Genomic DNA, 27934 nt, shown 5'->3' with positions numbered 1-27934 from the left:
GTTTGCCTGCACGTATATCTGTGTGAGGCTGTCAGATCACTCACAGGTGAATTACAAACAGTTGTGAGCTACCATGTGAGTGCTGGAAATTGAGCCCAGTCCTTTGAAAGAGCAGCCAGTGCTGTTAACCACCGAGCCATCTCTCCAGCCCTTCCAGCTCCTTCTTCTCAGGAAAAATCTCCCTATTTTTTTTTTCAAATTTCATTTTCACCAAGAGATAATAATAATTCCCATGTATTGAGAGTATACAAGAATCATTTAGAGAGCCGGGCTGTGGTGGCGCACGCCTTTAATCCCAGCACTCTGGAGGTAGAGGCAGGCGGATCTCTGTGAGTTCGAGGCCAGCCTGGTCTTACAAGAGCTAGTTCCAGGACAGGCTCTAAAGCTACAGAGAAACCGTATCTCAAAAAACAAAACAAAAGAATCATTTAGGGGGACAAGTTATATTATCAGGCCCCGAGAGGGTGAATAATGCCCTTAAGATTGTAAAGTGGCCTCCGCTATATGGAGATGCGTGGAAGAGCCAGGATATGGACAGGAAGGGGAGGGGGGCTCAGGGAACTTTGCTATATCCCCCACCACTCAGAAGTCTCGCTCTAAGAAATAATGTTCAGGAAAGCCCCTTTCCTTAACGCTCCGTCCATACAAGGGGCACTAAGGCTTCCTTAGTCAGTGACCCAGTTGTAATCTTTTCCCCTTTCTTTTTGCTCCTGACAAATGTTCCTCCCAGAGCTGTCGTTTCCTCCTCTTTCTGTTCTGCAGGCAACCCTGCATTTGCTCATTTACATAGCTACCCTGCAGGTTTCCCATGGCAACCTGTTTAAGACTTAAAACACGTTGTATAAAGTCATCGCTTCCCGGTGTGAACTCAAGAGTTCCGACCTGAACCCGTGCCCTCTGGAGAAGCTCCCTAAAGAGGGCCTGCTCTCCTACTCCTTTACAGACCGTGGCGCCACGTATGAACATTCCTTTCAATGCAATGTTTTTTAATGTTGAGAAATGCTTCTGTGTACTTGAAAACAATAAAGCTGCATTTGCGTCTGTGTGTGGTACTGGTAGTGAGCCTAGGGCCTCCTATGTGCTAGGCATTGCTCAAATATAGCCCTCTTTTTTCATTTGTTTGCTTTTGTTGTTGTTTGGGTTTTGTTTTTTTTAGTCTTGTTTATTTTGTATTATTATTATTATTATTTGGTTTTTGAGACAAGGTTTCTCTGTAGTTTTGGAGCCTGTCCTGGAAATAGCTCTTGTAGACAAGGCTGTCCTCGAACTCACAGAGATCGGCCTGCCTCTGCCTCCTGAGTGCTACGATTAAAGGTGTGCACCACCACCATCTGGCTTCTTGTGTTTTTTGATACAGGGTTTTGCTATGTAGCTCTGGCTGGCCTGGAACTCACAGAGGTCTGACTGCCTCTGCCTCTGGAGTATTAAAGTATTAAAGGTGTGTGCTACCATGCCATGTCTCCTTTGGTTACTCTCTGGTTTTGAGACGGCTTCTTACTAGGTTGTCGAGCCTAGCCTTGCATTCACTCTGCAGCCCCATGAGTCTTGAACTTGCAAATCTTAGGTGGGAGGAGTGCAGCTCTGGGCATCTAGCGCAATGGGCCATGTCAACACGCATGCGCAGGCTGCGGGTGCTTTTTGCAGTATAAGATTTTTAAACTATGTTTCAAACTTTATTCCCACATGTACCTTGCTTAATTTGCTACCCTCAGAGAAAAAGATTACGTACAAATAAAACGCTGAAAAATTCTGCAGTGTCCCACAGACTTACACTTAAAAACGCATGAGATGAAGGTCCTACCTACAGAGTCATAAATAATTTTTTATTTATTTTTGAAATGTTTACATTTGTGTGTGTGTGTGTGTGTGCGCGCGCGCTACAGCTCACATGTAGAGGACAACTTGAAGGAGTCAGTTCTCTCCTTCCACTATGTGAATCCTGGGCTGGACATCTGGTTTTACAGCAGATGCATTTGTCCACTGAACCATGACCCCAGCCTCAAAATAATTTTCAAGAGTATTTATTTGAGACTTGGTATGTGGACTGGGTATGTAGATAGAATGCTTGCCTAACGGGCGTGAAGTTTTGGGTTTACACACCTATGATCCTGTCACTCAGGTAGTAGAAGTGGATCTGAAGTGCAAGGTGAAGGTCAAGCTAGCTGAGAGACGTGAGACTCTACCTCATTTTTTTTTAAAAAAAAAATGTTTATGACATAAAAATGCAGCTCACAGGAATTTCTTCACTTTTTATGTTATCTCAAAGTTGGTTCATTCCAGCTGATCTCGCCCTTTTAAGGCTTTTAAGAATTTGTAATAAGCTTTGGGTCTCACCGTCAGCCCTTTATTACTCAAGGGTGTGGGGGAAGAAGCATCAGCACGGATTATCCAAGAAACAGTCTCCGGGAGGCCCGTTGGCATTAGGTCATCTCATCTGTCTCCACCTGACCTCCACGGTGGTATTGTCTGTTGTCCTTTCTGGTGGGTTGTGGGGTTGTTATAGTGAAGTAATTGCTTCTTGGTTCATAAGCAGCTGTGTCTCCAGTACCTGGTATAATGTTGACCTCAAAGAAGTGGATAGAGTTTTCTCTTTTTAAAAAATGCATTAGGGTGTTTAGCCTGTGTATCTGTGTACCATATACATGCAGTGGTCACAGAGATCACAAAGGGGCACTGGATCCCCGGATCCCCAGGAACTGGATTTACAGGGGGTTGTTAGCCACCATGTGGGTTCTGGAAACCGAATCTGGGGCCTCTGGAAGAACAACTACTGAACCATCTCATCAACTCACTCTTTTTTCCAAGTTTTGTTGGCATGTACAGTTCATAAGTATGGAACTATGTGTATGATCTTTGGGTCATTTAGATGATTTTATTTTTATTTTTTCACAGCATGATTTTTCTTCTTTTAACATTTTGTTTATTTATCATGTATCTAAATGCATGCCATATGCCGTGGCATGAAGTTTAGGACAACACAATTTATGGGAACTGGCTGTCTCCCTTCTGCCATGTGTGTTCTGGGAAGGGGCTTCAGGTCATCAGGCTTGATAAGTGCCTTCATTCTCTGAACCATTCATCTCTTCATCTCGCTAGCCCACAGCATTGTTTTTCTTTTGTGAATGAATTTGGCTACATGCTTTGTTTTTTCTAAACTGGACTTGGCATTCCATGATATTTGGGGTTGGGAGGGGGTTTAGTTGTTGCTGTTGTTTTAGTTTTGAGACATAGTTTCACTATGTATTTCTAACTGGAACTCACTATGAAGACCAGGCTGGCCTTGAACTCAGAGAGATCTGCCTTCCTCTTCTGAGTTTTAATCAAAGGCATGTGCCCCCATAGCTATCATCGATCTTAATTTCCTTTTTTAACTCCACAATTAAAACTTTATTGAAAAATTGACACCAAGACAGAAAACCGTTATTGTATACCGTACAAAACAAAATGTAATTGCACCGTCTTGGTAGAGTGACAGACTTAGAATAGGACTTTCTGTGATAATACACCAATTTAGCAAATTGCTTGCATCATTAGTGTTGCTTGTTTTCCTGAATGAACAGCCGTCTGTGAATCTGGCTTTTCCTCCTATATGCTGGAACAACCTACACAAAGAACCACTGTTTGAACATGGCTAAAACAGTGGTAATCTTGTGGCATCTTAGACATTTTACATCCATGAAAGAAGAATTTGGACTTTGGACAGTGGGTCAGGGTGTCTGACCTCAGATGTGTGCCTGTATACCACATGCACGTAGTACTTAAAGGCATAAGGGGGCGCTGAGTCTCCTGAATCCGGAATTACCAATGGTTGTGGAATTGAACTCAGTTTCTCTGCAAGAGCAGCCAGTGCTCTTAACCATAGAGCCATCTCTCCAGCCCACTGATTATTAGATTCTGAATATATTGTATTGAATTCAGATACACAAGCCCACTGATTGTTAGACTCTGAACACATTGTATTGAATTCAGGTACACAAGCCCACTGATTGTTAGACTCTGAACATATTGTATCGAATTCAGATACACAGTTTACAGAATTCCACCAGGTAGACAGTTGAGTCTTGGATCCCTAGCTAATGGGGAAACTGCCCTGTGATTTCTATTCCCTAGCCTCCGCTGGCAGAGTGACAGCAAATACACTTGCACCATCAGGAGCCCAGGCAGAGAGATGCTCCTTTTGTGTGTTAGTGTCAGAGCTTGACAGTCAAGCCAAAGCCCAGGGTGCTGTGGTCCCAGCAGGGTCTGCCTGGTACTAGCTGCTGGTGGTCCTGTCTTAGAAAGAATCCCATAATGTTGCTGATAAAGAATTACATAGGAGGGAGAGGCAGGCGGATCTCTGTGAGTTCGAGACCAGGCTGGTCTACAGAGCTAGTTCCAGGACAGGCTCCAAAGCCACAGAGAAACCCTGTCTCGAAAAACAAAAACAAACAAACAAACAAACAAAAAAATAAGAAATACATAGGGCTGGGCGGTGGTGGCGCACGCACACCTTTAATCCCAGCACTCTGGAGGCAGAGGCAGGAAGATCTCTGTGAGTTCGAGACCAGCCTGGTCTACAGGAGCTAGTTCCAGGACAGGCTCCAAAACCACAGAGAAGCAAAAAAAAAAAAAAAAAAAAAAAAAAAAAAAAAATTGCATAGGCCCTCGCCAATGCTCCTCAAGTTTTTGACCTGAGGCAAAACCGGCCTCAAACTGTTGCTACACTGTGTGGGTTGTGTATCCCAACCTCCTGCAGTTAACGTTTAATTGCCCTCCTCTAAACATGACATTTGAATTGACCGTGTGTTAATATTGTGGGTTGTGGCAGGATTGGTTTGATTGGTTTAAATAACATAAAAGCAAAACAGGTTTATAGAGGAAGACTCATAAATATCCATATTAAACAGTAATTGGCCTTGTCATGTAGACTATTAATTATTCATACAAAAGGTTATTATCTTAACAGGAAAACATGCATTGACTGCTGTGAAGTTGCACTGTTCTCTCTTAGATTAATAATATCTATGCACAGATGAAATTGGTGTCGTCCGCTCAGAATGCTGTGTGTGTTGGGAGGTCACTGAACGTCTGTGGGGGTTTGGGGGTTTGGGTGGAGCCAGTTCATCACAACTACCATCAAACTTGGGGTCAGGTAGCTGATGTGGGAGGAACCTGCAAAGGGGGGCTCCTCTGTGAGAGCTTTCCTTAGGCTGTAGAAGAGCAGAGCAGAGGGAGGGGGCGGGCCTTCAAGTGCAGCTAGCGGAGGAAGGCTTCCCAAGCCGCTGTGACAATTGACGTAAATGGGGCCTTACAATAGCTGCAGTGATTCTTAAACAGAGAGAAAGGCAGAGCCTAGAATCAAGCTCTCAGCTAGCCTTGCTCCCTCTGACAGCCTGAGGAGAGGGCCCTTCCTTGCCACCCCACTTCTTGGTATCATTAATCCTTGGTCTTTGGCATAAGGCAGGCTGGCTCGTATGTCTTTTCAGCTCCTTATCCTTGTAAGCATACCAGGCACTGGATTGGGGGCCCAAATTAATTCATTATGGCTTCATCTTGGCTACATCTGAAAAGACCCTATTTCTCTTTCCGAATAAGGTTAGGTTCTGGGATTCCAGGGAGCTATAAAGTCTAGAGCAACACCGTTCAATCCAGCACAGACGGCAGTGACCCCCATTTTAAAGACGATTTTCTAGGCAGGCCAAGAGCGTGCTGTGTAGCCAAGGGTGACCCTGGGCTTTTTGTTGTTGTTGTTTTTGTTTTTGAGAAAAGTCTCACTGTGTAGCCCTGACTGACTTGGAACTCTATGCAGACTAAGGTGACTTCAAATTCTTAGATCTGTCCTTCCTTTGCCTTCTGAATGCCGGGATTAAAGTGTGTGCCACCACACCTGACAACCTTGAACTTTTTTTTGTTTGTTTGTTTTTGTTTTTTGTTTTTCGAGACCATATTTTTCTGTGTAATAGCCCTGGCTGTCCTGGAACTCACTCTGTAGACCAGGCTGGCCTCAAACTCACTGAGATCCACCTGTCTCTGCTTCTCAAGGGTTGGGATTAAAGGTGTGGACCACCACCTGGCGCTAACCCTGAATTTCGAATCCTCCTGTCTCCACCGCCTGAGTGCTGGAATCACAGACATATACCACTGTGTGTGGTTTATGAAGGACTGAGCGTCAAGTCCAGATCTTTGTGGATGCTGGGACAAGTACGTATGCTACCAGCTGAGCCACAGCCTCAGCCTGGTGCTACCGTTCTCATGAAGGCAGAACCAAGAACTTGGGGTTCCCCTTTCTAGTAGCTGTTGGTCTTGACTTACCCATGTTGGTCTCTGTTGGCTAGGACACCCAGGACCTCCTCCAAAGTCAGCCTCAGGCTTAGGGTCCTCACCACAGGTCCTGCTAGGCTTTCATGGTCCCATAGTGACCGGGCACCCCAGCCCCACAGACTCGCCATGACATGGAGGCTTTGCCCTGGCCATCTGTTTTAGTTGCCTTTGTCCAAGATCTCCAGTAATATTTTCTAAATTACAAAGGAGAAAAGATAAATGTGAAAGTAACTTTAAAAAAAGATTTATTTTTATTCTATGTGAATGGGTGTTCTGCCTGCACGTATGTCTATCTATGCTGTGTTCATCCAGTGCCCATGGAGATTAGAAGAGGGCACTGGAGTTACAGCCGTTTCTTAGCCACCACGTGCTGGGAACTGAACCCAGGTCCTCTGCAAGAGCAGCCAGTGCTCTTAAGCGCTGAGTTATTTCTCCAACCCCATACAAAAGTAATTTTTACCAGTATCTCCAGTGACCTTTTATTTCTAATAATTGACATTATTAACCACTTACCATCCTTTACTATATTAGAGGAAATTCAAATTATCTATAGAGGAGCTGGAAAGATGGCTCAGCAATTAGGAGCACTGGATGTTCTGTTCTTCTAAAGGTTCTGAGTTCAAGTCCCAACAGCCACATGGTGACTTACAAATGTCTGTAACAGAATCTGATGCCCTCTGTTGGTGGACAAGCATACATGCAGACAAAGCACTCACATAAAATAAAGACATAAACCTTTAAAAACAAATGAATAAAACAAATCATAATATATGCAGATACACAATCATATGTATACATATAAACACATTGCTAATTAGATCAGAAAGTTTTGCTCACAGACAAGAACCAAGTGTGTTTTGCTCACTCCCAAGCAACACAGGACAAGCAGGAGGTATGGCTCCCCAGGTCCCTTCCTCCCAGCAGCAATGACAGCAACTCGGGGCCCCGCGTGCACCGTGGAATCACTCCTCCTGTAGACCAGGCCAGGCTGTCCTCAAACTCACAGAGATCCATCTGCCTCTGCCTCCCAAGTGCTAGGATTAAAGGCGTGCGCCACCACTACCTAGTTAAACAGGTGTGTACTGTCATGCTTCTTCCTGGGCTTCTCATATTCATGTTCGTTCTCTGGACCACACAGCTCTTAGCCCATTAGTGTAGCATGTCTAATAAAAACCCAGAGACCGATATTGGAGTTCAACCTGAAAGTCAGAAAAGCAATACAGCCAGCCACTGGCTCTTGCCTCTAGCTCAGTCCGAAATTCCTCCAGGAATCCTCAGAATGAGATTGTGTCAGAGAACTGTCTCCTCCTGTCTTATATTCCTCTCTAGTGCTGGGATTAAAGGTGTGCACCACTACCACCTGGTTTCTATGGCAAACTAGTGTGGCTTCTGGGATTAAGGTGTGTGCCACCATTGCCTGGTCTGTAAGGCTGATCAGTGTGGCTGTTTTACTCTCTGACTTCAGGCAAGCTTTGTTTATTGAAATACAAGTGAAATATCACTACACACAAGGGTCAACAGCTCACATACACCAGCACAACACTCCTGTGTGCTCGTTGGGAGCCCAGTTCCTTCATACATTCTAAATATCTGCAAGGCAACAGGCCCCCATATGTCCAGTCTCCTGCCCTTTCTAACCCCAGGATATTTGTGAGGTTCGGTGTCTTGACGTCATGACATCCTGGCATCTTCTGGGGTAACAGGGATGGGCCAACCTAACCTAGAACAGACAGGTGACTTGCTAGCTCAGGTCACATCCTCTGAGCTAGGTTCCATGAGGCCCTTCCCTTCCCACTGTACACACGCTGTGTTCTATACAGTGTCTGCTGTACCAAAAGTGGACCCCGGGAAGGGCACAGAGATCTTCTTAAGATAAGCAATAACCACAGTGGTGTTCTCTGTGCAGATTTAGAACAGGGTGCTGCTAAAAATAGAACTTGGCTTCCCTTACCACGCTTGTCCAGATGAGTGAGCTGACAAGGTAAGCGGTGTGTCCTGGGGAGAAGACAGAAGGCCAAGCTCTTTCTGATATGGTAAAAATCACATATTTGGGATCAGAGTGGACCATCTTAGACTGATTCTATTCAAGTAGCATTGAGTGTGCTCATTACTGTGCAAGTGTCACTACTGTCTGCTTACAGACCATTCGCTTCGCCCCCAAACCCCTCCATCCCCAGCAACTAATCTGATAGCTCATATTTTGATTCGACCCGATATATTACTCAAAAGTCAGGTGCTCGGAAACAAACATGCTATACATTACATTTAATCAATATTTGCACCCTAAGTGATCTTTTGTATGAAGGGGCACATTCCTGTCAACTCACTCCCAGAAATAGAGAGCAGCAGCTGGTGGAGGAGTCAAAATAGATTACTAAATCACTTACTCATCTGAGTGTGCAGAGAATAGCTTGGTGTTTGATTTTTTTTCTTTTTTTGTGCGTGAGGTTTTTTTTTTTAAGGTTAAAATTATCTTTCTATTAATAACCCTGTTATTCTGACTCAGTGGGCATTCTGACAGGCTTTGTTTTAGAAGTTTCCTTTATTTTAATCATATTCTTTTTCAGTATTTATTGTGTATGTGCGCACACACGTCATTGTGGGCCATGTCACACATGTGGAGGTCAAAGGAAACTTACAGGAGCCAGTTCTCTCCTCCCGCTGATTGTGTCCCAGAGTTCAAATGCAGGGGGCAAGCACCCTTACCCACAGAGCCATCTCATTGGCCCGACTCGCCTCATAGGCAGAGTTAGCCACATTCAATGAATTTTAATAGTATTTTTTATGCTGACACTGACAGCATCAGTGTTACAATCTCATGGATCAAAATGTAACAACAACAAAAGAAACACAACAAGACAACAGATGAGCTGATATCAAGAAAACATTGGCCAGAATAAAGCAAAATATCTCAGAAACTAAAGAAAGATTATGAAAGATTCTTGTGTTGTGTGAACCTAAAATTAGCTCTGTGAATCCTTGACTTCTGTGTCTGTGTGCTTTGTGGCCATATTAGATAATAGATAGGTAGGTAGATAGATAGATGATGGATGGATGGATGGATGATGGATGGGTGGATGGATGGGTGATGGATGGATGATGGATGGATGGTGGATGGGTGGATGGATGGATGGATGATGGGTGGATGATGGATGGATGGATGATGGATGGATGGATGATGGATGGATGATGGATGGATGGATGATGGATGGATGGGTGATGGATGGATGATGGATGGGTGATGGATGGATGGATGATGGATGGATGGGTGATGGATGGATGGGTGATGGATGGATGATGGATGGATGGGTGATGGATGGATGATGGATGGGTGGATGGATGGGTGATGGATGGATGATGGATGGATGGATGATGGATGGATGGATGGATGGATGAATGATGGATGGATGATGGATGGATGATGGATGGGTGGATGATGGATGGATGGATGATGGATGGATGGATGGATGATGGATGGATGATGGATGTGTGATGGATGGATGGATGATGGATGGATGATGGATGGATGGATGATGGATGGATGGATGGATGATGGATGGATGATGGATGGATGGATGATGGATGGATGGATGATGGATGGATGGATGATGGATGGATGATGGATGGATGGATGATGGATGATGGATGGATGGATGATGAATGGATGGATGGGTGGATGGGTGATGGATGGATGATGGATGGATGATGGATGGGTGGATGGATGGATGATGAATGGATGGATGGGTGGATGGATGATGGATGGATGGGTGATGGATGGATGATGGATGGGTGGATGATGGATGGGTGGATGGATGGATGGATGGATGGGTGGATGATGGATGGATGGATGGGTGGATGGATGGTTGATGAATGGATGGATGATGGATGGGTGGATGATGGATGGATGGATGATGGATGGATGGATGGATGGATGGGTGGATGGATGGTTGATGAATGGATGGATGGGTGGATGGATGATGGATGGATGGGTGATGGATGGATGATGGATGGGTGGATGATGGATGGATGGATGGATGATGGATGGGTGGATGATGGATGGGTGGATGGATGGTTGATGAATGGATGGATGATGGATGGGTGGATGATGGATGGATGATGGATGGATGGATGGATGATGGATGGATGGATGGATGGTTGATGAATGGATGGATGATGGATGGGTGGATGATGGGTGGGTGGATGGATGGATGATGGATGGATGGATGGGTGGATGGATGGGTGGATGGATGGATAGATGATGGATGGGTGGATGAGAGAGAGAGAGAGAGAGAGAGAGAGAGAGAGAGGTGCTGAACAGAGGACTGGTGGTGGTTTTTCCCAGGACCTGACATCCAGACTCTGTGGAGGTGCTGGAGGTGAGCCACAGACCCTGGTCAGGTGTCAGGATCTAGGCAGGCCTAGCACCACAGCAAGGCAAAGGCCTCATCCAAGCATCAGGGATCTTGAAAGAGGCAGGTGTGCCCTAAGCAAAGAGGTTTCGGTCTCCCTCCGTCGGAGACCAGACCTCTGACCCTAGAAGTCCATCAGGCCTGTGTGACTAACTCAGGTAATGGAGGATTAGACACCTGAAGGCTGGGTCTTCTCTGCCTCTCCCCTGTGTGGGGATGAGCCCCAGGGTAGAGGACTGTGGAATGATAGGTACCATAGGCCGTGGAGGGCCACTGGTCTAGAGAGTGATGGAGCATCAGGAAAGAGCCAAAGACCAAGTTGACCATAGATAGCAGCACCCGAGCAGCCCCCAATTGATGCCCCAGCTTCCCTCCATGGCCTTTTGACTTCCAGTTAGTTGGGGTATGGCAACAGTTACTGATCTGGGCTCTTTTTGTGAGAATCTCATTGTAATCAACTCAAAAGAGTTAGGTCTGTTAACCAAGGCTGGGGTCAAATGCAGAGTCCACGCCACTCCAGGTATTCATCCAAAGACAGTTGGATGCTAATTTTTCCTTTTTAAAAAGAAAAATAGGGGGCTGGAGATGGCTCAGAGGTTAAGAGCACTGGCTGGTCTTCCAGAGGTCCTGAATTCAGTTCACAGCAACCACATGGTGGCTCACAACCATCTGTAATGAGATTTGGTGCCTTCTTCTGGTCTGTAGGCACACATGCAGGTGGAACACTCTATACATAATAAATAAATCAATCATTAAAAAAATAAAGAAAAAGAAAAATAGGTTACACAAAGGTTAAAAATCATGCCAGAAGACATTGGTGTCAAAATTGGCTATATAAACATTAGAAAGGCAACTTCCATGTTCAAGATAAAAGCTGTGAATCATTCCAAATGACTTTGACTTTTATAGCACTTCCTAGTCAGAAAAAAAGTTAACTGACATTAATTTTTTAAAAATTAGAATGCTTTCAGAGCATTGTAGAGGCAGAGATGATGGGTGAGAAGCCATCGGAGCACAGGGGATAAGGGACACCCCAGGATTAGCCTGGGGTGCTATACTGAGGCCCAAAGGCTGAGTACCCTTGTTAAGTGGGACCCAAGGTGCTGAATAGACACGGCTGTACCCCCACAGGCAAGGAGCCTTGAGTTGTGGCAGGTCTGTCCGTACTTCCAGCCTGGAACACTGAGACCCAGGGGAAGCTGAAGAAGCTGCTGGTGTCATGGTGTGTGTACATCTGTGTTTTGATCATCATGTCCCTAGTGGGTTATGCTTACCGCTTACCTGACTTGAGTGACTACCCTATCCGGTAGAAGTGGGGTGAAAGGGTAGACGGGTAGGTGATGGAGTGGGGTCTCACTGATGAGTTACATGAGAGCCCAGAAAGCTCCCTGGCCTCCTGTGCTGAGAGACAGCACAACTGGGAATCAGGAAGCCACACTTCCCAGATCTGAATCTGCTGGTGCTTCTTATACTCCCTTCGCCAGAGCTGTGGGAAATGGGTCTCAGTTGTTTAGAATCAACATTATTCGTGGCATTTTTGTTAAGAATGTCTTCGACAGTCTGAGAGAGCACCCCAACTCGCCCTGCCCTAAATCCTCACAGGGCTACAGAGAGGTGCCGGGGGAAACAGCACCCAGATTGGAGACAGACGGAACTGTGAGGAAAGGTCTCATCACTCACTGCCTTGAAGAAGTGAAGGCCCCACAGGGACGGAGCACAAAGGCTGGGAAAGTCACTCACAGTCCCCAGCACACTGGGGCCAACCCTGCGGGTTCCCACCCTTTCAGAACTGGTCATCTGGGAGCAGCCTAACCACTCTAATAATACAAGTCTGAATCTAAATTCTTGCTGCTGTGCTAAAGTTTCGTTTATGTGTATGTGTGTGGATATGCAGAGACCAGAAGAGGGTGGCAGAGGCCAGGTGTGGTGATATACTCCTTAAAAACTCAGGAGTCAGAGACAGGTAGATCTCTGTGAGTTTGAGGCAGCACTCGGGAGGCAGAGACAGGTGGATCTCTGTGAGTTTGAGGCCAGCCTGGTCTATAAGAGCTAGTTCCAGGACAGCTAGGGCTGTTACACAGAGAAACCCTGTCTCAAAAAATGAAAAAAAAAAAACTTAAAAAATGTTGTTTAAGCAGAAAAGATATCCCCACATCATGTGTCTGGCCAGTTATGGCAGGGCTTATTCCAAGAGTGGCTGGATCCCAGTGCTGGTGGGATTTCCCACAGACGACCTCCACATTCAAGCCTGCTTCTCAGGTTTGCTGTTTCTTACCTCGGGAGGAAGCTGGCTCAGGACCTCTAAACCGGGTGAGTGTTGTCAGTGTTCATGCCGTGTAGGGCATGTAGTGAGCAGTCCCTCTGTTACGGCATTCTCCAGCACTCTTAGGTTGCTGGGTTTCTGCTGTGTCCAACATTGTTTGCAGGATGGCTGGCTCATGCCAGAACAGAGTCTCAGAAAGGACTGATTCAATAAAACCAAGACAGATCTTAGAAACTGGAAATATAGTAGTAACAGAAATGAAGCTCTATCTCAAAGAAAGGGTAGAGGATGAAACAGAATTTGAAAAAGACTGAGAACAAGAAAGAAACAAGAAAGAAATGAAAAATAAGAAAAGAAAGTTATGGGACAAGTTCACAGTGTTTAGCATCTTCTTGACAATGTTCCAGAAGAAAAAAAACAGATATGTAATTCAAGAAAGCTTTTCAATTCAAGCATGACACAAACCAGCACTTGGGAGGTAGAGGCAGGAGTGTTGGGAGTTCAAGATTACCCCTGACTATATTTTGAGTTTGAGTCTAGCCAGAGAGAGACATTAGATCCTATCTCAAAATACACACACACACACACACACACACACACACACACACACACACACTGACTCAAAAAAAGAATGTTTCTGAGGCAGTTAAGAGAACTGGCTGCTTTTCCAGAGGACATGGGTTAAATACCCAGCACTTACAAGCATCTGGAAATTCAGTTCCAGAGAATCTCATGCCCTCTTCTGATCTTTCTTGGGTACTGCATGCATGTGGCACACAGACATATATGCAGGCAAAACACACATACACATGAAATAAAATAACCAGAATGTTTCTCAGAGTGGAAGCATCTGTGGCCTGAGACTAAATGGGTCCAAGAACAGTCAGTGTGACAAGCTGCCATCTAAGCGCAAGCATGAAGGTGCCAAGGGCTAGAGGAGAAAGCAGCCCTGTCCACTGGCTGAGAGGAAGTCCGATTGTTTGAAGGATGGAGGACCAGCCTGACATCTGCCATCAGCACAAACATACTTCTGGAAGAAAAGTATTCCCTACTTAAATCCCTACCGAATTCAAAGATGCATAAGGACACTCCTAACACCTCCACACTTACCTTCCATGCATCCTCCTTGAGACAGAACCAAGGAAATCATAAACTCTAGAGGACCCCCATATTGGGGGATGTTCCTGGCCGAGAATAGGCAGGAAGATTCTGACAGTAGATTTAGATAAACAGGAAGTTGAGTGTGAACATGTGTGTATGTGTGTAGACATATGCATGCCATGGTATCTACTTTGAGATCAGAGAGAACTTTCAGGACTTGTCCTACCCCTTGAACATGGGGTCCATGTGTAGTAAGAGACTGTTCATTTGTTTCCCAGATGCCCAGACCCAAATAATCACATAGAAACTATATTAATTACAACACTGTTTGGCCTATTAGCTTAGGCTTCTTATTAACTAACTCTTACATCTTAAATTAACCCATTTCTTTTATTTTGTGTATTGTCATGAGGCTATGACCTACCAGATAAAGTTCCAGCCTGTCCTTCAGCAGCTACGTGGTATCTCCCTGACTCCGCCTACTTTCTCTCTATATCTCTTTCAACCTGGCTGTATTCTGCCCTGCCACAGGCTGAAGCAGCTTCTTTATTAATCAATGGTAATAAAACATTCACAACATACAGAGGGGAATAACATCATCTCCTTTTCTGTCTAAATAAAAAGGAAGGTTTTAACTTGAACATAATAAAATTACATATGCAAAACAGTTATCAAACAACAATTATAGTTATAATATTTAGTCCATTTACATTTGGCAAATTAAGGAAAATACTTTATCATCTATTCTATCTTTGTGAGTCTAAATTTTTATATCTAATTTATCTTTTATCATAAATAAGGAAAACTATAACTATTTGTCTTCAACTCCATCAAAGACTCCAGAAGGATATAATATTACCTAAGTAAACAGTAAGCAACTTCCAAAACTCTAGAATTGACAGAGATATCTCACTGCCTGGACAGTCACCCAAAGTTCTTCTGTAATACTGGGGCATCCATCTTCAGCCTGCAGGACCATAGTATCTGGCAGACTTTTCCATGAAGCAGGAACTTTGAAAGACTGTTTTGTCTCTATTGGCAGTTTGTCAGTCACTTTCTTCTGTGTCCTACCAAATGTCTAGCAGTTTCTTCTATGAAGCAGGAACCCTGAAGGACCATCCTGTCTTCGGGAAAGTTCAGCAGTTACTTTTCTGTGGATCCTGAATGTCCAGTTCATACAGCATACACTATCAAGCTGTCCAGGAAAGAGCAGTTTCTTGCCCAAATGGCTAGCCTCGTCACATTGAAGGCAAATTCCATAAGGATTTTCTTCAATGCCCAGCAACCTCTCTGAAGTAATTGCTGCCAAAAACAGATATGTCTCACTGTTGAGAAGTCTAAGTTCTTAAAATATTTTAAATGCCATACTCTGTGAGTCTTTGAAGTGTTGAAGATTATATGTGTAACTGAAAAATATCTGTATATATTTAGAAAACCTAATAACATGACTATAGTTTGACTATTGTAGATGACTATTAATCTGTATTTTTAATTATACATTAAATTTTTCAATGAGCTACACAAACATAATATCTTAAACAAGAACAAAAATATATATACACAGTGTAACAAAATCAACCTTAAAACGTATCAATAGACCAAGATTCATACCAATGCAAAGTGTTAATCTCCACATCATATCCCCCTTATCTGCAAACTGCAAATTCAGAAGTTAAGAACACAAGTTATTAAAAATTTGGAGAAAAATAGCAAAGTAATGGTTAATAAAGGTAAAAACATAGGTAGGCATGCTAGCACATGCTTAGAGTCACAGGAAGTGGAGGCAGGAATTGCCATAATTTTGAGGCCAGCCTGGGCTCTAACAAAGACTCTGTCTCAAAAAACAAATGAACAAAAACCAAAATAATTTTACGAATGTGGTGGGACATATATATAATCTCAACACTTGGGAGACCAGGAGTTCAAAGCAAGTTAAGGGACATATCAACTTCAAGGCTAGCCTGGACTATGAGATCTTATCTCAGTCAAAAAATTGACAAATTAGTTACTGGGGGGAACAAAAAATTTAAATAGGGAATGGGACATAGGTAGGGTAGGATGGCCTGCAATGTTTCTACTGGGTCTCAGAATGGCTTGAGACTTGAAACTAGAGACCCATTACTTTGATGAAAACAAAAGCCAAATCTTGTTCTCTTCTATAAAGCTTGTAAGGTATGGGGGCTGTAGGTAGGCCAGTGAGATGGCTCAGTGGGTAAAGATGACTCCCACCAGCGGGATGCCCTCAGTTCATTTCCGGGACCCACACGGTGGAAGGAAAGAATGGACTACTGCAAGTTTTTTTCTAACCTTCCACACAGGCTATGGCACACGTGTGTGACCAGATATTGTCTCTGACAAATAATGTAATAAAACTTGTAAGTGCTTAAAAACCACATCCCATATTGTTATATTTGTTACAGTACAGCCTAGTGCCACTTAGTAACAGGGACACATCCTAAAGAATGTATCACGAGCCAATTTTCACTGTGGGAATATCCTAGGGCATGGCCACACAGAGTGCTACAATGTTACTAGGAGAAGTAATCTTTTTGATTGTTTTTTGAGGCAAGGTTTCTCAGTAGCTACAGAGCCTGTCCTGGAACTTGCTCTGTAGACCAGGCTGGCCTCCAGCTCACAGAGATTCGCCTACCTCTGCCTCCCAAGTGCTGGGATTAAAGGCATGTGCAATCACTGCCCCGCTAGAATAAGCAATTTTATGGGACCTCCCCCATATGTGCAGTCGATCCTTATGGATCAAATGTGATTGTAAGTATGACTGAGCCAAAGGATGTTTCAAGGCTGGAAGAGCCAGCCTGCCTAGGCATGGGTTAGTCTCCTCAAAGACCAAAATAATATGCCCTCCAGCCTGTGAAGGGTTGGTACTCTGCTTGTCTGGAGACAGACATCCTGAGGTCAGAATTATTATTTCAACATTTAAAATAGATTTCCAAGTGTGTTTATTCATAGGTGTGTGAAGAGAGTGAAAAACCCTTAGCATTCCAGGGAAAGGAAATATCCTCACAGTTAACCCTATCCACATTCTACCTGTATGTATGTCAGGCTCTGTATGCCTCACTGCTGACCACTGCAGAACACCCATGCTTGATAGTCCTGGGAACGCCACGGATCTGAAGGTCCAGGCTAGGAACTAGACAAGGACAAGAGACTTTGAGAGGTCAGAAGAACACAAAGGCGGAGAAATGGGGGAGGGGCTGTCAGAGGTGAGACAAGGAGTGTCCAAAGTCACAGGCGTGTCAGCATCTTTGCTCATTCTCACTAATGGGCTAGGAGGCGCCAGGCTTCTGACCCCAACCACACTTCTTAAGAAGAGCAGCAGATGTATTCCTCTCTAAGGAGTGGGATTTCGTTCTTCCGCAGATTTACCGACCACTGGCATGATGGACTCTTGAGGTGGAGAGAAGGAAAAGGAAGAGACTCAGGCTGCAAGCAGGAAGGAAGATCTGCCCGCCTCAGTGGAGGGCAGGGAGGGAAGGGGGTGGGCGTGGCTTGTCTCTTAAAGAGAACAGATCATGACCTATGTGTCATCCCAATACATGGGAGGTGGGAAGCCAGAGGAAGGTCTTTAGCTACATTGATAGTTTGAGGCCAGCCTAGACTACATGAGCCCTGTCTCAAAAACCAAACCAAAACAAAAGTTTGGGGGAATCTGGGATGCAGTCCTTTGGTAAAACAGTTACCTGGCATTTGTGAGGCCCTGAGTTCCATCCCAGCAAAACACGGGAGTGCAACACACACACACACACACACACACACACACACACACACATACACACACACACACACACCCCTTTGGGGGGTTAGTGAGATGGAGCAGCAGGCAAAGGCTCTTGCCACCGAGCATTAGAACCTGAATTCAGCTGGGTGGTGGTGGCCAATGTCTTTCATCCCAGCACTAGAGAGAAAGATGCAGATGAATAATCTCTGAGTTCAAGGCCAGCCTGGTCTACAGTGCAAGGGCCAGGACAGCTAAGGTTACACAAAGAAACCCTGTTTTGAAAAACAACAACAGCAGCAACAAACCTGAATCTGATCCCTGAGGTCCAAAAGGTGGAAGGAGAGGCTGTCTTCTAAGTACACAAGTGTGATGGCATGCATTCATGTGCCCATGAATGTAATAAAAACTAAAACACAAAACCTGCGGGGCTGGCGAAATGGCTCTGCTAGTAGAGTGTTTGTCCTGAGAGCATGATGACCTGAGTTCAGATCCTACCCCACCCACAGCATCCACAGTAGAGCCGAATTCAGAGGCGTGTCTGTAACCCTGGCACTGGGGGTTGTGGAGGAGACAGCTGGTGACAGTGACTGCCTGAGTTTGACCCTTGGGACTCACACAGGTAGAAGTAGAGAATCAACTTCTAGAAATTGTCCTCTAATCTCCATGTATGCCACAACACATACATGTGCCGGTCTGTCTGTCTCCATCTCTCTGTCTCTGTCTCTACACACACACACACACACATACACAAAGTAATAAAATAACTGCAACAATAAAAACTACGAGTAATTTTTCGAGACAGGGTTTTACTATGTATCCCTGCCTGCCTGGAACTCACTATATAGACCAGGCTGGCCTGGCTTGGAACTTACAGAGATCCATCTGCCTTTGCCTCCTGAGTGTTTGGATTAAAGCCGTGTACCACCACGCCTGACCAAATTAAATACATTTAAAAATATAAAGTGGGGGCTGAAGGAATGGTTCAGTGGTCAAGAGGACTTCGTTGCTCTTAGGAAGAACCGAGGTTTAGTTCCTAGCACCCACGCACCAGCTCTCAGTTGTCTGTAACTCTAAATCATGTGCTTGCATGTACATGGACACACACATGCATGTACACATGCATACGCATAATTAAAAATAAAATCTTAAAATAAGGTGGAGAGACTGACCTGAGGTTAACCTCTGGCCTTCACACATGCTGGACACACATGTATTCACATCCTCATGCACATGTGCACAAGTGTGGACATATACATGTACACACGCATGAGCTTGAGAAGAGAGGAAAGTTTAGAAAACTGCCCATAGTGTATAGTCTAGAGGTCAGCTGATCTGAGACTGCTCCCCAAGCCTACCTTCCTGGGTACACACAAACTCAGAGTTGGCATCTTCCTCTCTGCTCCCAGATAGTATTTCCTTCACATTCCTAGTGTAATACCTGGGGGACCCACTCCTCCTGCCAGGCTTACCGTTTTAACTCTGTTCCCTCGGAGACAGCTGAGATTAGCTTTCGTGTGCAGGGGAGGATGGTCAGAGCAAAGGGCAGAGGTCAGAAAGGGTGAGTGAAGAGCCCCCAGCTGGCTACGGCACTGTGGCAAACCCATCACCCACCAGGCTGTGCATAGCTCTGTGGAGATTCAGAGAGGTTCTTGAGAATGGAAGGCCCAAGTGGGCATTATGGGGTCACCCAGCCATCCTGGCTCAGTGCCCATCCTCAAGACAGCACTGGGGGATGACCAAAGTCCAACATGCAGTTGGGAAGTACCCAAGGAAGGTACTGAGCTGACAGCCACCAACATGGATGCCAGAGTGTTTGAATCTGAGTGGCTGTCCACTGGGAGGCCAGTCTGGGGTCCAAGGGAATCTTCAGAGATCTCAACCTGCCTGTTGATTTGAAACTGTATGACAAGAAACCCTTTTCTCTCTCGGTGCAAGGGTTCCACATACTTAATAGTTCTGTCGTGGGTGATGGCTGAGGAAACACATCTAGCCCAAACCTAATATGTCCTCGACTCTTTTCCAGGAATTGATCACAAGACGACCACCATCCTGCTGGACGGCCGAAGAGTGAAACTGCAGCTTTGGTGAGTTGGGGGCTGTGCCAGTCGGGATGCCCTAGCCCTGGAACCAGCCCCTTTAGTCCTAGCTGGAGCTGATGGCTTCCCCCTAAGATGTTGACCCGGTTGTCTGAGTCCATTATTTAAGGGGATGTGCACCTAGGATGTGTCCGAGAAAGAGCGCTTGTTGGTAGAAGACACCTGGTTGTCACCTGCTTCCTGTTTCACTTCACCGGATGCTGTCAGAGATGGAAGTGGAGTGGCCAGGACAGCTCGGCTCTCTCAGCCTCAGTTCTGAGTGTACAGAACAGAGCTCACAGTGTCCTGGTTCCAAGGCTAGGGGCCTTGTTTGATCACCTGGGCTACAGCTCCCTCTACTTTGGTCTTCCCGGCAGGCACCACACCGATCTTGAGTTCAGCTAACCAGCGCCTGTCTGCCTCATTCTCTAGGACCTAAACCTGGGAACTTGGGGCTCATTCTCCTTCCTGAGCTCCCTTGACCTTTGGGTGTTGCTGGAATGCTAAATTGTAGTTGTTTTTTACTCTTTGAGCTCTTTACTCCTTTGGGGGGCCCACCACCCAGCCCCCAAATAAATCACACAGAATCTTAGTCTTTCTTATAAAAGCCTGGTCTTAGGTTGGCTTGTTTCTAGCCAGTTTTTCTTACATTATCCTGTCTATCTTTTGCCTCCAGGTCTTTATCTTTCTCATTTCTGCATACCTTTCTTTACTTCTTTTTTTTTTTTTTGGTTTGTTTGTTTGTTTGTTTGTTTTTTCGAGACAGGGTTTCTCTGTGGCTTTGAAGCCTGTCCTGGAACTAGCTCTGTAGACCAGGCTGGTCTCGAACTCAAAGAGATCCGCCTGCCTCTGCCTCCCGAGTGCTGGGATTAAAGGCGTGTGCCACCATCACCTGACCCCTTTCTTTACTTCTTTCTCAGTGGCTTGCTATATAGCTGGGTGGCTTACCCGTGATGTCCTCCTTTCCAGATTTCTTCTCCTAGTTATTCTCTCTGCCTGTTAGCCCTGCCTATCCTTTTTCCTGCCTGATACTGGCCATTCAGCTCTTTATTAGACTATCAGGTGTTTTAGACAGGCAAAGAATCACAGGTTCACAGAGTTAAACAAATGCAGCATAAACAAAAGCAACACACCTTAAAATAATCTTAACATTGTTAAAAACAAATGTTCCAGAGCATAAACAAATGTAACACACCTTAAAATAATACCCTACAACATTTGGGGAGATACAGCTGAGGTTGCACCTCTAGTCCCCTGGCTCTGTCTCAAGATGCTGAGTTTAACCAGGCGATGGCAGCGCGTGTCTTTAATCCCAGCACTCGGGAAACAGAGACAAGGGCGTCTCTGTGAGTTTGAGGCCAGCCTGGTCTACAGAGCAACTGCCATGATAGGCTCCAAAGCTACACAAAGAAACCCTGTCTCAAAAAAATGAAGAAAAAAAGACACTGAGTCTACAGCAGTGTGCATGGCCTAACCCACTCTGGGAACACCCTTCCTTCTTCCTGTAGTTTCTTGGCATGCTGGCCTGGCCTGAGAACCGCACTCCTGGTGTGTGTCATCATCTGCGGAGAATCTGCTTATGGAGCAACTGGGTATCAAAGAAGGATCTATCTTGTGTAATCATCGAAAAAAATTATTCTGTGCTAGAGATGGAACCCAGTGTCTTGCTTGCATGAGGGAAATATACTGCCACCAAGCTATATTCCTAACCTTAAAAGAACTTTTAAAATTTAAGTTAGGTTTACTTAAATTTCTGAGGATGTTATGGGCCCAGCACCCTTCCACTATGCCACTCTGCTGCCTCTGAGAATAAGCTTAAAACCCCCTGCTAGGTTTCTAGTCTGACTTTTTGTTTTGTTGAGATAGGTTCTCACTATGTAGCCCCAGGTGGTGGAACTTACTGTATAAACCAGGCTGGTCTTGAACTCTTAGAGATCTGCCTGTCTCTGCCTCTAGAATATAGGGATTGAAGGTGTGTGTCCCCAAGCCTGGTTCTAGTTTGACTTTTAAAGTACATATTAGGGACCACAGAGATATGTCAGTGTTAAGAGCACTTGCTGCTCATCCAGAGGACCTGGGTTTGGTTCCTAGCATTACCTGTGGCTCAAGGTTATCAAGTAACTCCAGGTCCAGAGACTCTGACACCCTCTTCTGATCTCTGCAGCATTCATCCAGTGTACAAAATCTCACACAGACACAGGTACACATTAATAAAAACAAACAAATCTCTTTTTTAAAAAGATATTAAAGACAGGCTTGGTGGCACATATCTCATCGCTGGGAGCAGGAAAGCAAGAGGATCATTTCAAGTTTGGGTCAAGCCTGGGTTACATAAAGAAACCCTGTCTCAGAACAACCAGTCAGGTGTGGTGGTGTCCACTTTTTAAATCTCAGTGCTTAGGGGACTGAGGCTACAGAATAATGCCCTTTCTCAAAAAACAACTCAGGGAGCCGGGTGGTGGTGGCACCCACCTTTAATCCCAGCACTTGGGAGGCAGTGGCAGGCAGATCTCTGTGAGTTCGAGGCCAGCCTGGTCTACAAGAGCTATTTCAGGACAGGCTCCACAGCATCAGAGGAACCCTATCTAAAAAAAAAACAAAGAAAAGAAAAAAAAATAGGGGCCATCAAGATGGCTCAGTGGGTAATGGTGCTTGTCCCCAAGACTGATGAGCTGAGTTTGATCCTCAGTATTGAGGACAGGCTCCCACAAATTGTCCTCAACCTTCACACATATACACACAGACACAGACACAAACTCACGAACACACACACACACACACACACACACACACCCCATAGGGAATGTAGTGCCAAGATCTCTCCAGGAAATTCAAGAGGGCTTTGGGCCTTGTCTTGGATTGGCAGGTCATGGCCACCAGCACAAAGACTGTGCAAGGTACTCGCTGTGGCTCCAAGTTTAAGAAGGTGGGCATCAGGAAGAAACACCAGTTCCTCCTAACATTCTCCAACGTCTTTTCCAGGGACACCTCAGGGCAGGGGAGATTTTGTACCATATTCCGCTCGTACTCCAGAGGCGCACAGGTAATCGCATTCCGGGACTGGAGATCAAATTGATTTTGAAAAATAGCGTTTACGGATTCTTACTCAGCCACTTCCTTCATGGCTGAACTAGAAGATAAGTGAAGCCTATATATATAAGTTTATGCAGGTCATGTGCTATAATCTGCTGGCTTATGTTTCTTCAGCATCCCAGATGCCATGGGTAGACATGCATTCTCATGAGGGCCTGAATGTATATGTACATGCATGTGACTATCTGTATTTGAGCTTCTAATCTATGTATAAGCATGTCCATGTGTCCACTTTGCATTTTCATTAGTTGGCAACATCCCCATATCCTATGCCCCAGACAAGCTTATAGATATAAGTTCCAGCTCAACTATTTAAGCATCTATCAGTGAGTGTGTGGAACATCATGGGAAACAATAACTCCTATAAGGAATAGATGAATCAAAATTACATGCTTTTGTCAAAGTATGTAAAATGATTAGTTAGGGACCAGGCAAAGTGGTGTATAACTTTAATTCCGACACTTGGGAGACAGAGGCAGGTGGATCTCAGTGAGTTCCAGGCCAGCCTCATCTATACAATGAGATACTGTCTTGATTTTTAAAAATAGTTTTGTCTCCGCAAGTCTCTGGACCAAGCTTGCCTCTTGTGTTCTTCTGTGTGCTGATCTTTGTGGCTTCGCTCCCAGGGTGTGATCCTGGTGTATGACATTGCCAACCGGTGGTCCTTCGATGGCATCAACCGATGGATTAAGGAGATTGATGAGGTATGATATGAGACATTGGCCAGAGGTTCAACAACAGGGAGAATGCTTCACCTTACAGCTGGGCCCAACAGTGAGACTCAGGGACCCTAAGGTTCGGGAAGCTGGGCTCTGCTGTGCCTCGATTCAGGCATGCAGGTTCCCGGCTGGAGGGAGGGGTGAGTGGGCAGTGATGGAGCTGCTGCTTGTCCAGCTGCTGGCTGAGACTTGGTGCATGAGCCCCAAGCTTGCTGATGCTGACTTTGTGGCTTTCCTAATAAAGGGCCACAGGTCGAGTGTTTTAAAACAGCATTAATGTCCTCCAAGTCCTGGGGGACAGAAATTGGCAGGGCCATGTTCTTCCAAAAGCTCCAGGACAAGACTCTTCCTGCCTATCCCAACTTCTGATGGTTGCAGCTACCCTAGGCAGTCATCTGCTTTCTTTGTCACATGGCATTTCCCTGTGCCCCCTCTGTGTTCTCTCCTCCCCTTATGAGGGCACCTGTCATTAGAACAGTTCCCTTACCCCTGCAATTCAGTAAGACTTCACCTTCAGTTATTGCGTACACAAAGACCGTATTTGCAATAGGTACCACTGAGGTTCTGGGTGGACATGAACTTGTAGGGGTACACCACTCAAACTGTTTTCCTTGCCTTTCTCATGCTCTAGCATGCCCCTGGAGTTCCTAAAATCTTGGTGGGAAACCGGCTGCACCTGGCATTCAAGCGGCAGGTGCCCACAGAACAGGCCCAGGCCTACGCCGAGCGCCTGGGTGTGACCTTCTTTGAGGTTAGCCCTCTGTGCAACTTCAACATTACAGAGTCCTTCACTGAGCTGGCCAGGATCGTGCTGCTGCGGCATGGGATGGACCGTCTCTGGAGGCCAAGCAAGGGTATGCTAGGGGGGCCAGTCCAAGTCTCCTTTAACCCATCAGATGGGAGGTGGTTCTATGGCCCCCTGCACGACTGTCTGCCTCCTAGGACTTCTCTCAAGGCTTCTGTGCCCATTCTCAAAAATCCAATCATTTAGTGGCTCTGAGATGGCTGAGTGGGGAAAGGTACCTGCTGCCAAGCTGCCAACCTGAGTTTGATCCCTGGAATCTCCATGGAGGGCCTTTGACCTCCGTGTGTAGGGTGTGTCATGCACACACAAGTGCATACACACAGATACACACACACAATTAGTTAATTAGACAAACAAATACATAAATAAAATGTTCACTTTTTTAAAGCAAATGTATTTAAAATGAGTAATCATTGTGGTTTTGGAAGAAAACTCATGGGAAGATTTTTTTCTTTTTTGTGGTCTGTACATGGGCAAAGGTGGAGGCAGAACAGTGTTTGCTACATTCATCAGTGACACAGCCTCTTGGTTGAGGTTCCCAGTTCCTGGGGGGAGGCAATCAGATTTGGGGCTTCCCCTTGTAAACATCCCTCATTGTGGAAACCATAACGTAAGTGGTTCTCTTTTCTTTTATCAAGTACTGAGTTTGCAAGACCTCTGCTGCCGTGCTGTGGTGTCCTGCACACCTGTGCACCTGGTAGACAAGCTCCCGCTCCCTGTTGCCTTAAGAAGCCACCTTAAGTCATTCTCTATGGCCAATGGCCTGAACGCCAGGATGATGCATGGCCGTTCCTACTCCCTAACTGCCAGCTCCAGCCACAAGAGGAGCAGCTTCTGCAAAGCCAGGACCAGCCGCGCACCCCAGAGCCCACCCAGAAACTGTACGAGAAATGGCTGCAAAATCTCTTAGAGCCTGGAATTGGGGGCACAGGCCTGTCATCCAGCAACTCAAGAGTCTGAGGCAGGAGGATCATAAGCTCAAGGCCCACCTGGGCTACAGAATGTGAGTTCAAGGACAGCCTGGAACTAATGAGACCCTGCCTAAAAATTACGAAGTGAAGAGAGCTGGCTCTCTAGGAGAGTCTGGAGGACAGAGACCATTCTAGACTCAAGAAACATAGTCTCCACCTCTCCCGGTAACGATGCTGCTTTCGTGTGGAATGCCTATGCCACCGGTGTGGTGTGAATGCCCAGTGTGCTGTGACTGACACTTGTGTGTGGATGTGCATGAAGCTCTTGTTCTGGACTTGTGTGTGCAAAGGGAAAAATTAGTATTCTGCTCTACTGTTGATAATATGAAATTATGGATGTTACCTTTATCATGATTGCTGTGCAACTTTTTCTGTCACTGCTTTTTTATGGCTGATAAAATGTGTGTAGTGAATACATATTCAAGGAAATCTCAGAGACAATGATAGTCAGATAGGCTAGCATCACTGGTATTACAAGAGGGGCTTTTTGTAAACCTTTTCATGTCAAAGGTCAATTTATAAAAGTGCTGCAGCTGCACACAGAGATTGTGTACCACAGATCTGTCCCATTTGGGTAGGACATGGATTTGATAAAGTTTTTGCTATGTCATTTACTACATTTTGGGATTAATAAGTAATCTATATTCATATTTTTCTGTAAACCTACATTTTTTGTACAAAGTGTTCTACAAGTTACGAAGCTATGGGAAGAAAATGCCAAAGATATCTCCAATTATGTTGAACATAACCAGCATTGTTTCAACTGATTGCAAGGAGAAAGGTGTTTCAGTAAACAATGGAGTAGAATCCGTATTATTTAAGGGAATATTTCTCAATAAAGTGGATATTGTTCCTCTCTTTGAAAATTTGTGATACCTCTTTCTAGATCTAGGTTGTGGCAGCCCTTTTCTTCACTTGACTCCTTGCTTGGTGTGGCCGGCGAGGATGGTTTTGGTTCACGATGCTTACCACAAAGATTAGGTTTTGACCTTTGTAACCTTTGGGAAAGATTTCTTTCCCAGGTAAGAAACACAAGCTGGGCGGTGGTGACTCACACCTTTAATACCAGCACTCCGAAGAGGCAGAGGCAGGAGGAGCTCTGTAGAGAGTGAGTTCCAGAACAGCCAGAGGTACACAGAGAAACCCTGTCTTGAAAAAAAAAACAAAACCAAAACAAAAAAAAAAAAGAAAAGAAAAAGAAAAAAAGATAAGAAATGCAGAGAAAGGGAGCAGCGCTGGGTACGGGGCTGATGGCTGCTGCCCCCATTCTGGGTGCGGGGCTGATGTCTGCTGCCCCAGTTCTGGGTGCGGGGACTAATGGCTGCTGCCCCAGTTCTGGGTGCGGGGACTAATGGCTGCTATCCCTCGTTCTGGGTGCGGGGGCTAATGGCTGCTATCCCCGTTCTTGGGATGTTGGAGCATTTTTGCTGTGATAGTTAGACCAACCTGGAACTTCATAGTGATTTCCAAGATTAGAGTGAGACCTTGTCTCCACAAAATAAAGTGACGACAGCATCCATGTGTCTCTTGGCAAATGTCAGAGGTTTATTGTCCCTTATTGGAGCAGAGAGCTGTGGCCAGGCATTTCCCTACAGACGAAACCCTTGTCACTCTCTTGGCCAAAAACCCTACTGATTCTACAAAGGCTCAAGTCTAGGTCTCTTTTCTGGTCCTGCTACTTGGGAAGCAGGGCACAAGAAGGGATTAAATAGCAGAAAAAGTGAACTAAGATAAAGATCGGATATTCTATGATTTTTGTTAGTGCTTTACAGATTTAACAATTTACAGGACTCCAGAGACATAGAAATGATGTCCTCAGAGAAGATGGAGCACAGCTGTGTGGTCCACTGAAGACTTGAAGCTAACGGGTGGGCATCCAGCTGGGTGGAGAAAGTTCCTTAAATGTCTTTCCCGCCCCTCTTCAGTGCTGCTGGGATGGATGGTGGGCTGTGTGGGAGAGAGCCCCAGCTAAGTCAGCCATTCCACATAGGTTCTTATGCCTCAGCTTAGGGAACACATCACATGCACACACCATGTCCAGACCTGTTTTTTTTGTAAACTCCTGGAACCTGGAGCCTTTTGGAAGGCTGATATCTATGGAACATACAGGCTGCCCAGAGGGTTTTTGCCTTTGTTCCCCAGGACCTTTGAGAGTGAACACAACCCTCCTGCACTTTGATTTTGAACCTCTGCCTTCCAGACTGCTGTAGAATAGATACATTTTTCACACCGAGTCTGTCATAGTTTATTATGGGGACCTGAAAAAGCGATAGAGCCAGCAAGTGCTACAGCAAATTTCTGTAGAATGAAAGTTATCAAATGGAACATATTAAGAAAAGTATTTATGCTGGGGCTGAGAGATGGCTCAGTGGTTGACAGCACTGGCTGTTCTTCCAGAGGTCCTGAGTTCAATTGTTCAATTCCTAGCCATCTGTAATGAGATCTGGTGCCCTCTTCTGGCC

The 27934-nt window shown here is 45.4% G+C and overlaps 1 protein-coding gene across 1 annotated transcript in view; it reads left to right on the top strand.

The window, feature by feature from the left end:
- The window catches only part of LOC121444631 (ras-related protein Rab-40B), a 33240-nt gene extending 6908 nt beyond the window's left edge, over positions 1-26332 (top strand). The window contains exons 2-6 of the mRNA XM_041646519.1: positions 19833-19893; positions 22867-22927; positions 23604-23681; positions 24328-24550; positions 25140-26332. Of these exons, the coding sequence (XP_041502453.1) occupies positions 19833-19893; positions 22867-22927; positions 23604-23681; positions 24328-24550; positions 25140-25411 (695 nt within the window). The 3' untranslated portion in view covers positions 25412-26332. The remainder of the gene's footprint in view (positions 1-19832; positions 19894-22866; positions 22928-23603; positions 23682-24327; positions 24551-25139) is intronic.
- The last annotated feature ends 1602 nt before the right edge of the window (positions 26333-27934 follow it).

This window comes from Microtus oregoni, unplaced genomic scaffold (assembly GCF_018167655.1).
Source record: "Microtus oregoni isolate MIOR12 unplaced genomic scaffold, Mior012 000134F_ref0000037, whole genome shotgun sequence".
NCBI lineage: Eukaryota > Metazoa > Chordata > Mammalia > Rodentia > Cricetidae > Microtus > Microtus oregoni.
Note: the sequence above shows the minus strand (reverse complement) of the source record. Positions and strands in the feature narration are given on the sequence as shown.